General features: G+C 58.3%; 1 protein-coding gene across 1 annotated transcript in view; it reads right to left on the bottom strand.

Annotated features, from left to right (window-relative positions):
- Ahnak2 (AHNAK nucleoprotein 2) overlaps positions 1-7,230 on the bottom strand; it is a 34,791-nt gene extending 27,561 nt beyond the window's left edge. Inside the window, exon 1 of the mRNA XM_074067027.1 lies at positions 7,111-7,230. Within this exon, the coding sequence (XP_073923128.1) occupies positions 7,111-7,165 (55 nt within the window). The 5' untranslated portion in view covers positions 7,166-7,230. The remainder of the gene's footprint in view (positions 1-7,110) is intronic.
- Between the last annotated feature and the right edge of the window lie 4,874 nt (positions 7,231-12,104).

Raw genomic sequence — 12,104 nt, 5'->3', positions numbered from 1 at the left:
AGCTGACTTGGGGGAGGAAACACCCGCCTGTCTGAGTCACAACCACCAGTCCAGACAGTGAGTGCCAGTATGCACTGGCCTGCTGTGTGGACAGAAGCAGACATGGGACAGGTCCTCCCCATCCCAGGGCCTCAGTTTCTCTGTGGGCACTAGGACAGAGGCTCAGAGCTGCCTGCCTGGGGGTGTAGGGAGGTACAGGCCACAGGCAGGTTGAAACCCCCAGGGCAGCTAGGCAGTGCCCTTGGGGAAAGTGGCTGTGACTGTTGCCCACCTGTTTATACCCCTTGAAGGCAGCCTGCCCCCCAACACAGCCTGCACCCCCAACACCTTTCCAACCCTCTTGGCCAAACTCAATAGCTCCTGCCTCTCAGAGCTCCAGAGTGCTGTATAAATCTGAGGGGGCTGGGACCCAGATAAAGCAGTTTTAAACAAGTCCCCTCCTTCCCTCATCATGGAGATACAAATGGTGCCTGACAAGCACACTGACCCAAGGACTCCAAGTCACCGCTATCCAGAGTTGCAGCCGCCTGGCCTGCCCCTCCTCTCTGTCTGCTGCCCCCCACCTCCCAAGGCTCTCAGCCCCTGCTCCTCCCTGCTCTGGGCGGCTAGCAGGCCTGGGCAGGACCCACCAGCTGTGCTAGCTATAGACCTGCTGGGATCCCAGGGCCAACACACCCTGTGCCCACAGCCCGTGGGCGGAACCCAGCTAACTGTGGGCACCTGAACCCTGCAGGCAGGCTGCAGCAGGCCCACAGCTGAGGGGCCCAGCCTGGGTTCCAGGGCATTACCCTGCCCAATTCAACCATGGTGGCCCTGAGATGAGTGCTTCTTGGGGCAGCTGAGGGAGTCAGGCCCTCCATTTGCATATGGAAGTCAGAAGCAGACTGAGGTGGGGAATAGCAAGAAAAGAGCCCCTCACAGGCAGGTCAGAGAGCTCCAAAGTAGGGAGAAGTCAGGAGGCACTGACCGGCAAACAGAGTTAGAGAGGCCTAGGGGCACCCCCTGTCCTGGAAGGTTAGAGACCCACACCAGGGTCCCAGACTTCCCCCAACTCTTCCCTAAAAACCTAACGGTCCCCAAAGTAGAAAATCACTCTACTTACACTGTGACAGGAAAGCTGGCCAGGCCTGTCCCTGGCCTCCCACTCTGAGGCCCCTCCCAAGCACTTCTTACCTGGGCACTGTTTACTGCTTGACACCCACCAGTTTGTCAACTCTCCAGGCCTGGCTGAGTCAGCGTGAGCCCCAGAGGCCCAGCCCAGCTGGAGTGAGGCAAGAGAGATGCTGGCACAGAGCAGGTCACCTGCTACCTCCATGTTCTCTCCTAAGCCTGGGTGTCTAAAGCAAACAGGCACTCCTCTGCCCATAAAATGCCTCCTGGCTCCTACTGCTTCCCTCTGCTTTCCTAGCTCCACTGGATCCTAGCAATGGCTTTTGTCAGGGTCCCGCCTATTGTGCCCACCTCATTGCAGTCAGAGGAGAGGACCTACAAAAATAGCCTGCTGCCGTGTGGCTAGTGCTGGACCCCACCACACCTGAGAGGACCATGACCTCCCCAGTGAAGCTTTGCCTTGAGTTTCCAAGCAAACTGATGAATGGAGGGTGCTGACAAGATGTGCAGGCAAAGTTGGGCACTGTGGCTCATGCCGGTAATCCCAGCTACTAGGGGAAGTGGAGATAGGGAGGATTGAGGTTTGAGGTCTGTCCAGGCAAGATCTCATCCCACTAAATAAGCAGGTATGGTGGTACACTTCTGCAATCCCAGCTATAAGAGAGGCATAGGTAGGAAGATCATGGTCCGAGGCTGGCCTAGGCAAAAACATGAGACCTTATCTGAAAAAACAACTAAAGCCAAAAGGGCTGGGGGACGTGGCTCAAGTGGTAGAGTGCCTGCCTGGCAAGTGTCAGGCCCTGAGTTTAAACCCCAGTACTGACTTCCCCACAAAAAAAAAAAAAAAAAAAAAAAAGGTACTGGTGGGAAGGGAAGGAACAGGCTGAAAAACCAGGGCTCTGGGCTGAGACCACTGTGATGAAGGCAGACAAGAGCCAGGACTGCCATCTCTCCTGACCTGCTCCTGAGTAATCCAATCCACAGGGTTCACCTGACTTCCAGTGGACCTTGCCACCTGCCTCAGCTCCCAGGGACCCACCACTGCCCCCCTGGTTCAGGGGCCAGGCTCAGTGGTCAGGCAGATGTGGGTCAGTGGAGGAGCACTGGCATCTGTTGGTCACCACATCACAGCTCCCAAGTCCTAGGTGTCCAGATGTGCCACTGCCACCTGCTGCACAGACCTAATGCCATCAGGACCCCCGACCCAGTTCTGCATCCCCGTGGGAACTTGGCATTAGCAGGGGCTGGGTGGGGCCACAGCAGCTGATAGTGAATCAGCCATATACAGGAGCCAAGTACAGAACAGGGCATTCCCAGGAGATCTGTCACAATGGAGCCTCGGGAGCAGTTGCCACCCAGCAGCAAGGCTTGCCAAGGAGGTGGCCACCTGAGACATGGCCTATAGCAGGCTGCCACACCAGAGTCCAGCCTTCACAATTAGGGACTCTAGAGGTCAAGGGGCATGGGTGTGGGACAAGGCACCCTGAGCCCAGCCTCCTGCAGGCAGGCACTCACTCTGACCTCCACCCACAGCAGGAGGACAACAGAGGGCTTGAGCCCCTCACAGAGAGGCCTTGACCTGGCTGGGAGGAACTGAGTCACTAGGGCCTCCAGATGCTAGTGCCAGGGCAGCCCCCAGTGGCAGAGTTCAGCAAGGGACAATGGGTTTGTCCCAAAGGGAGGCTCAGGCCCAAGTGAGGCCCCTCTGTTGTCCCCTAGTTGCCCCTTTCAGCTTCGGCTAACCTCTCGGCACTGGACCCCACATCCAGTGCTGTAGCCAGGCAGGAGGGTGCCTTGAGGTCCCTTCCTGGACTCCTGCCAGGGAACAGCAGCAACTCTGCCCACTGCTCCTCCGCCATCCCCAGTGAGGCCCACCCAGGACATGTTCTGGAAAGGGGCTTCAGTGCCGCCCCCACCCTGTCAAGCAGACACTGGGACCATACTGAGCAGCCAGTGGGCAAGAGCAGCTGGAAGTATTTCTATGCGTGAGCACAGCCTCCTGCTCCAAGCCTTCTGGGCCCAGCTCCAATTTTCCATTTGAGAAAGTGTTTCTGACTATTAAATATTTATTCCAGCAAGGCAGGCCTTGGCTCCTGAAGGCCTATGGCTTCCAAAAAAAGGAAAATAAAGGGAAACCCGGAAAGGCAGAGGCACAGGCTGGGCAGGGCCAGGCAGACACCCTTGCAGTAGAGCCCTTACAGCTGGGGGCAACAGGCAGGGGAACGTGATGGTCTTCACTCTGGATCCAGGGAAGCCTCCAGTCCACTCCAAGCCCACATTAGGCTCAACCTGTCTTGCCTCCTCCAGTTCTATTCCCTGTCTCTTCATCAGAGAAATCCCCCAGACCTCATCCCTTCCACAGGAACTGCCTGGTGAGGTCTGGTGCCCTCAGAACACAGCCCTCCATCCCAGAACTGACCCCTACCACCCCTCACCACCTCTCCAGACCTAGGGAGAGCTACTTGAGGCTTTCGGCTGATGCTTGAGGCTCTGCATGAGCTCCTCCTTCCCTGCCTCACCTTTCTTTCTAGTAATAGCTTCTGGTCCCCACTGGGGCCAGCCCTTCCTCCAGGACACCCGCCCTGACTCCCCCATGCACCCAAGGGCAAATTGACCATAGCATTGCCCACTTGCATTCACTGACAAACAGCTGATGAATCCCTACTCTGTCTACATGTAACATCTCAAGCCCCAAGATCCCTAGGGTGCATTAGTGCTGGGCAGTTCTCAGACACAGATGGACAGCGAGACAGGCAGAGGTGAGTGGGCATTCCACACCTCACATCATTCCTGAGTGCAGGTTCTGCCTCCCCCAGATAGGGGACCAAGCTAGGGAGATCTTGGCTTTTGACTCCTGGAATAGGTAGCAGGGACCCCAGAGAGTGCCCCAGTCCTCCTGCCGGGGCTCTGGACCTCTCCTCTCTGGCATCTCACTCCCTGGGCAGGCCGGTCGTAGCTGGCAGCTGGACCTGACACAGAGACCTTCAGCAAAGGGAATCATAGGAGGCAGGACACAGAGAGAGTCCAAGCCAGGAAGGGCTGGGGGTTAGCCCAACAATCCATAGAACTTCCAGAAGTGGTAGCAACCAGCCAGGCCCAGGGCAGAAAAGCTTGTCCAAGCAAAGAGAAGGGAATGATGATATTCCTGCTCCAGGCCCAGCCATGATGAGTGTGAGTGGAGGTGGGCCCTGGCCAGGCTCAGGAGACACAGCCTAAGGCTTGGGGTAGGAGCTGGATGCCAGGAAGCAGCCCGGTTCCATCCCTGGGCCATCCAGCTTGTCTCTCCACCAGGGAAAGAGCTCGGAGTATTGTCAGGAACTATATACAACCACCTCCAATGGTGGCTTCTGACAACCCTCCACATTCAAGTCAGGGGTGGCCCAGATGACCTCTGCTGCCTTCTCAATGCCCATCTCCACCATGGACATGTCTAGGCTAAGGAAGGGCCCACCAGAGCCCTGATCCTGTTGTCTCCCCACCTGGTGGGGCTGGGTAGAGCCAGCGCTTATCAGATCCACACCTCACTCCCCAAGATGTGCAGCCTGTTGCTATGGCCTGGTGCCCAGGGGGTTCCACTATGGTAGAGAAATCTGCCTTCCTGCTTCTAGCCCCATTCTGCAAAATGGGGACAACCTGGGTCAGGATGATGACAGTGCTGTGTGGGCACGTGGACACACAGCTCTAGCTCAGCACAGCCACCTGAGCATTCCTGTGCACAATCACAGGGTCCAGACCTACAGCTTCCTGGCCCTCCGCCATGCACCTCAGCACCTGCCCCCACCCTGTGTTCTGTTGGGAAAGCCCCAGTCATGCTATGGCCTATGCTCCAGAGGAGATCACCTAGATGTCCCTCATGGTGTCACTGCACCTGGGACCCCCCCCCAAAGCTAGTAGTGGTTTCCTGGGGTGCAGTTAGGGGAAGTGCCCAGGCCAAGTCAGGTGCTTGCAGGTGAAGGGCAAGGGCCAGTGCCTGGGCTCCCTGTCACTCTATCTATCCAGGATTCAGTTCTGCCTCTGGGAAGGAAGGAGCCGTGTGTGGGGTTCCTGCAGAAGGGGCAGAGCAGAAGCACCCCTACACTGGGCGGATCCCTATGCAGAGACTACAGGTTCCCTGTGCAGCTGCATTCCCAAAAACGCCACCAGGGGGCAGCCTCTGCACACATTGACCATTTTACTGCCTTCCCCTGGGCTCCAGGCAGGCACTGGGAGGGCAGGCACTAGGAGGCTCCTCCAGACATGGCGGGCACAGCAGGGCAGGTTTGGACTGGGCAGAAAGATAGGGCAGGGAGCCTTCTGGGAGTGGAGCACACTAGAAGAGATCTGGGGCAGGGAGGCTTATCAGGAATGCATGTCCTCAGTCCCTGCACAGGGCTGGAGAGGGCCTGGGAATCTGCATGTTGGGGCAGAACCCCCATGGCTCTGATCCGTCAGGTCTTCTACCATAGCTACAGCAAAGGCCATGGACCTCATTCCCTAAGAGTGAATGAACACAGGAGGGACTGCCCCAGAGAAGCCAAGGAGCCACAAAGCCAAAAGCAGGAAATAAGGCCCTCAGCTTGGGAACATACAGGTCCCTGTGCAGGCAGAAGGTTGGGGAAAATGATCCTGAGACCTGCAGCTTGGGAGTCTCAGGCACCCAGGAGTGAGGAAAGCTGAAGGCAGAGCAATCCTTGGGGCCCCTGCCCTTCACCCTCTGATGAGGCAGACCTGCAGTGACATGGGCCAGGGCCAGCCATGGTAAAGGATGGTGGGGTGGGGTCCCATCCCACATCAGGGCTATCATTCTTCTGCTGCTGTCCAGGGCTCCCATCTGGGCAGGGGAGGCCCAAACAGGAGGTCTTCTGGGATTGTGAAGGGGAGAGCCGGAAGGTCTGGAGGCTCCCTGCTCTGGTGGCCTTTCAGGCCAAGGCCCCAACCTCCATCCTTGCCAGATAAATGGGTCAGAGGAAGGACCCTGGGAGCCTCCACCTCAGGTGGAGGGGATGCCAAGGCTGGGGCAGCCCCTCTGCTTCTGCATCATGCATGGCCTCCTCCTTATCGACTGTTTTTTTCCCACCATCATCATTGACTGGAGTGGGGTCCAGTCTGCGACAATGCAGCACACCCCAGCCCCCTTCCCAGTGGTTGGCCAGGTGCCCTGGGTGTGGCCAAGCTGCTGCATTACTGACCTAGAATTTGAAGGACGGTCCCTACTGCCCCACCCTGCCCGCCAAGATGCTGAGATACCCAGACCAGGGCAGGGACATTAATACAAAGAGTACTGGATACCCAACTCTGCAGCAGAGGCTCAGGGAGAAGGGCAATGACCACCCTGGAGGTCACACCTGTGGGCAGCACCCACTTTCTCTTGCCCGGAGCAGGAGGGCCATGTGACTTGATCTCTGTCCCTATTTAGGACTTTTATCAAGCCCCAGACCTCAGGCTTAGACCTCACACAGCCATCACCTAGCCACCCTGTAGACTCAGCCCAGCACAGCCTGGCAATTCTGGACCAAGGCCAAGAACCCTAACTTCTGGTCCGGCCAGATGCTCTCTTCCAAAACAGGTCAGAGTGCAGGTCTAGCAGCAGGTCTCTAGCCAGCCCTTGACACCTACTCAGACATTCAGCCTGCTCCAGGGTGCGGCAGCACCTGCCTGGATGGCCATCACTCTGGGCAAGACAGCGTCCCAGGGGATTACAACAGGACCAAGAAAAGGAAAGAAAGCCAGGGTCAGTGAGGGTCAGAGATGGGAGGGAAGCCTCAGAGAATGACGGAGACCCGAGAGACAAACTGAGCGGCAGAGACAGGGACCAAGAAAGAGGAGTGGGAGGCGGGAGACAGGGATAGGTACAAGGCGAGATGCAGGAGAGAGCGGCCAGCCAGGCACCAAAAGCAAGTGAGGTCCGCCCGCCCGCTAGCGCGCAGTCCGGCCCGCACTGCGCGCCCCCGACACGCCCCAGCGCGCCCGCGGAGCCCACCCGCCAGAGGGGAGCGGGCTGCAGGCGGGGAGGGGGCGCACCGCTGCCAGGGGCTCCAGGCCAGGTGGGCAGCACCACGTGGAAGCAGTCACACATCTCGGCGGCCGGGCGGTGCCGGCCGAAGGCGGCCCGGAGCGTCCAGTCGCGATCCCGGCTTCCACGAGCCGGCGGAGGCCGCGCTCGGCCTCGCTGCCTTGCGCTGCTGCCGCGGACTGATGGCCTCGGACTGCGGGCACTGACCGCGCCTTGAGACAGCGCGCCGGACCCCGCCCCGGCCCGCCCAGCCTGCGCTGGCCACTGCGCCGCTAGTGCGCAGGCAACGCCACCGGCCTCATTCAGCCCATTGGCTGCTATCGCCGCGGCTCCGCCCCGCGCCGGCTCCGCCCCGCGCCGGCCCCGCCCCGCGCCGGTCCCTCCCTGTCGGACGCCCGACCCCACTCCAGCCTGCGGCCGGTGGGCGGCCCCTCGGTCGATCCAGCCTTTCTGGGTAGATAGTCCCGACAGGCTGGGCCTTCCAGATTCCCTCACCTGTGTCCAAGGGCTTGCCGCTAGCTGTACCTGCAGTCTGGAGGACAGTAGGGATGCGGGAGCCTAGAGCGCTGACTGCTTGTGATCTGAAGTTCACCGGACAAGATGCCATTTTTCAGATGCAGCAGATGCAAGAATGAGGCTAGATCGTCCAGGGAAGTCAGGGTGCCCTGGGACGGTCTGCTGTGGGCTGTCCAGGTGAGGAGTCCCACCCCCAACACACACACTGCCACCACCAGGATTCATCCTTTCTAAAGTTTTATCGAGAGCCTTGGGGCTGGGAGCTGACAAAGATGATACAGGAGAACCTGCCAAGAGGAGGGGCAGTGCTGGGAGATATCAGAGGGGTCCTGGAAGGCACCTGGCAGGCAGCCTAAGCTGGGGCTGACGTTTGAGCTAGGCAGAGTTCAGGAAGTGCTCTGGCCCGAGGGAACAGAGTAGTGGAGGTGCAGAGGCTGGGCAGGAGAGCTGCTAGGGTTAAGTTAGGCCTGTTGGAACCTGGGAGCAGAGCTGAGGGGGTCCTGCAAGGGGGCTCCAAGTGGAAGCTGAGGAAAGATCATTCAGGTGCCAGGGAGGGAGTGGGTAGTGTTGGAAGTCAGAAGCAGTGGGACCAGGCAGCAAGGTGGTGAGGGAGTGCAAGGGTCCAGAGACATTCTGGAAGCTGACAGAGGGGACTTGGTGAGGGTCTGGAGCGGGAGCTTTGCTGGTCTCTAACTGGGCACCATGCAGAGCAGCTACATCTTGAGGACTGGGCAAAGAGTGCAGCACTTAAGAGTTCTGTTTCCACAGGGGCCTTGTGCAGGCCTGGGAGAGGGCACCTTGGGGACAGCAGTGGAGTCCTGCAGGCAGTGGGGAGCCTGAGCAGGAACAGACCCACTGGGGATCCACAACCGTGGAGGACCATTCCTGGCAGTGTGCTGGTCAATGCCAGGTCCATGGATGTTTGCGCCTTAGCCTCTGGGGCAGGAAGCTGGGGTAGGGGGCATCCTGGCGGGGGCAGTATATGAGCATGGGAGACAAGGAGAGGCCAGGCTACAACAGAAACATCCTTGTAGACAAGGTCTCATGCTCACCCCAGCACACACACTCCTCATACTTTGGATGTAGCCCAGTACACTAGACGTGCATACATATCCAGGTGCATGTGAACAGATACACACAACAAAACACAGACACACATGTGTACATACCAGTGCGCAACAATCCCAGGCACATTTGGGGACTGAGGACAGGCACCGAACCCAGGTGAGCCAGGCAGGCAGGCAGGATGACTCACTCTTGGCAGTTCCCGTTAGCGTGACTGCAGCCACTGGGCAGTCTGCCAGCCGCAGGTCAGACAGACACTGAAGTCACTGCTGGGAAGGGGCTCTGACAGCCTTCTCCCATGGCACAATGGGCACAGCCCTGTCCTTCAGGTGGGACACTGGGGCTTGCCCCTCTAGCTGGGGAACTACCCACCTTGTGCCTGAGAGTGTGGATCTCTGTGTCCTAGATTGTGTTCCTGCATCTGCTAGGTTGGTTGGGGGTCTTGACCTCCATTCCAGGTCCAGTGTGTCTGAATCTGGCTTTGAGGCCTATGAGCAGGGACCTGGGAAAAAGGCATAGTTTTGTGGAATCAAGGACCTTAGGGCATAGACCCAGCTGTGTCCCCCCATTCCCATTAGGCTTGTGGCCTTGGCAAGATCCTGTGGCCCCTTATGGCCCTGTCCAAAGTGGCCTTACTCTGTGGCATAGTCTTATTGTCTCTTATCATCTACACAGGGGCAGTGGTGGCTCCCGTCAGCTTCCTGGGGAAGGGAGATGCAGCCCTTGGCTAGTCAAGCCTTGGGGGGGACCAAGTAAGCAGACCTAGTGTATTGAAGCCCTCAATACTCACTGCTATCCTATGAGTGTGGGGGCACCACCCTTGGGAGACAGTGCTCTCCCTCTCCTCACCCTGTGCTCACTGGCGTCCCCTAGTCCCCACCCAGAGAAGGTCCTGGTGCCCTGCCAAAGCACATCCTCAGTACTCACTCTGCGGTGGGTTTAGATAAAGGGTGAGTCTGCTCACCTGCTGCTCTGGGAGTTCGCTCCAGGCTAGCCCAGAGCTCCAGCCTCAGCCTCAGGATGGAGGTGGGCAAGACCCTACCCCCCGGGGCTGCCCCTCTCCTCCCTTGCCTGGTCTGAGACCCAGGGCTGCATCCCTTGGAGGTAGAGGCTCTGTTCTGCTCAGCCCCTCCCCCTTACTGGGGTTGCCGTTTGGCTTTCAGGGCCAGCTGAGGATCCTAACCAGGATGTGCCTTCTGCCACTCTTCCAGAACTCCCATCAATAGGAGGTTATGCCGGAAGTGTTCTGAGGAGTAGACACCTTGGGTGTCTGCCCAGAGAGCTTCCCCACCTCAGGTTCAACCTACTCATCCCCAGGTACCCTTGGGGCCCATGGGTTCTGTCTCACTGAGAGGGCCTGCTACAGACGGGCAGGCTGCAGCTATGTCAGGAGCGGGGACCAACCGTAAGTTGGCTCTCCTTCCCCAAGGCCTGGCCAGACTCCTTTCACCAAGCCTCAGAAGCCCACACTTGAGCCTGGGATCACAGTAAGCAGAAAAAGGGGTTGAGGGAAGCTGCCATTTGCCATCCCCATCCCTTCCCCCTATTCCAAGCTTGACCCATCTTCTACTGCAGAGCCATGTGTTCCTGCCACCATGCCCAAGCTCCAACTTGAGCCTCCTCCCCATGTGCTCCTCTGGGGACAGATGCCTGGCTGGGGAAGGCTACTGCAGCAAAAATCAATGTTCCTCCAGCCACCAGCATTCATGGGGAGCCAGACCCAGTTCACAGCCATGAGGCCCCACACCTCCTCTGCACGTCCCCAGAGGTGCTACACGGCTCCGTGGAGTCCCACACTCTCTTCCTGGCTGGGTCCCAGGACTAGGGGTGCATGCACAGTGGGACCTGGGCGGGGCCAGACGTAGCACCCTGGCCCCAGCTGCTCTGGCTGTCCTGCTGGCCTTTCAGCCTGCCCTGAGAGGCAGGCCCAGAGCATCAATGATTGATGCCTCCTGTAGCAGCTGCAGCAGCACAGCAAAAATAGTTCTGCCATTAGCCCCGCCCCAGCCCAGGGGCATCACAGTAGGTGAGAGTATTTCAGCCACCCTATCTGCCTCAAGCCTTTGCTCAGAGTTGATAGGGAGGTTCCACTGGACTAAGAGCTAAGAACTGCAGTGAGGTAGTGAATGGGGCACTCACCCACAACCTCCCCTTCTTCTCTGACCACAGCAGCCTTGCCTCTAACTGCCTTCGTCTCTCCCAGAGCCCAGTGCCTATTTTAGGTCTGGGCATGGCCCCTAGGTCCTTCCCTTTGCATCTGCACAGCTCAGCACATGGCTGGGCTCAGGAAACTGGGCAGTGGTGGGGCATGTCAGGATGCTGGATTCTTCCCACTCCTTATGTCTCTGCCACCCCTTGCAGTGGGCTCAGCAGGTCAGCCTGGGACTTAGGGCAGCAGCAAGCTCCAGGGCTGGTCTTGCTGTCCAGACACCAAAGACTGCAGATACAGGGTTGGGATCCTCACCTGAGGGACTTGAGTCTGATGATCCCAGAAGAGTAGGGCACCTGGGTGCTTCTCAGGGTAAGGGACCCCTACCCAACCAATCCTTGTTGTCAGGTGACACTGGGAAGTACAGGGATGACCATGGACTCCAGGCAGAGCGGTACCTGCCCCAGGATGCAGACTGGCCATTCCTCCTGATTCTGGAATGGGGGTGACTTCTCTGCAGAGGAGCCTCCTCAAGCCCTGTTCAGCAAGACTGAGGCTTGGGGATTAACACAGGTGATGGTGAGAGGCCTAGGAAGGCTACCTGGGTTCCTTCTCCTGACACCACAACTGCGCCCTCCTCCATGGCTTCTCAGGAGTCATGGCCTCCACACTGTCCCCAGAGGGTGGAACCAATTACACTTGAGCTGCTGCCTCCTCCTCTTCCCACCAACCTGGCAGCCAGGCCCTGGGCTCACATGAGGAAGAGACAGTCTTCCCCCATGCTGGCCCAAGAGGCAGAGGCCACCTATAGCTACATGTAGCTGCCTTACCGCTCCTGCAGCTGGGGCTGGGCACCAAGGTTAAGGCCACATCTCCCTCTTTCACAAGGCATCACAATTTTGTTGCCAGGAGTCAACAAAATACCACAGACTGGGGTAAAACATATACTTATTCTCTCCCAGTTCTGAGTATTGGCAGAGCTGTGTTCCATTCTGGAGCCTCAGGGGAGCTCCATTTCCTGTCCTTTTCGGTGCGGGTGCATGTGGGGAAATTGTATTCCTTGGTCCTGCCTCACTCCAACCTCTTCTTGCATCGCTACTTCTTTTCTCTTCCAAGCTTGACCTTTGGTCTTCTTTTTTCCCCTTTCTTTTGAGACAGTATCTCACTATGTAGCTCAGGCTGGCTTGAACTCTAAATCCTCCTGCCTCAGCCTCCTGCTTGTATTACAGAGGTGCACCGCCATACCTGCCTTTCCTGTCTCCCTCTTACAAG

The sequence above is a fragment of the Castor canadensis genome, chromosome 3 (genome assembly GCF_047511655.1).
Source record: "Castor canadensis chromosome 3, mCasCan1.hap1v2, whole genome shotgun sequence".
NCBI lineage: Eukaryota > Metazoa > Chordata > Mammalia > Rodentia > Castoridae > Castor > Castor canadensis.
Note: the sequence above shows the minus strand (reverse complement) of the source record. Positions and strands in the feature narration are given on the sequence as shown.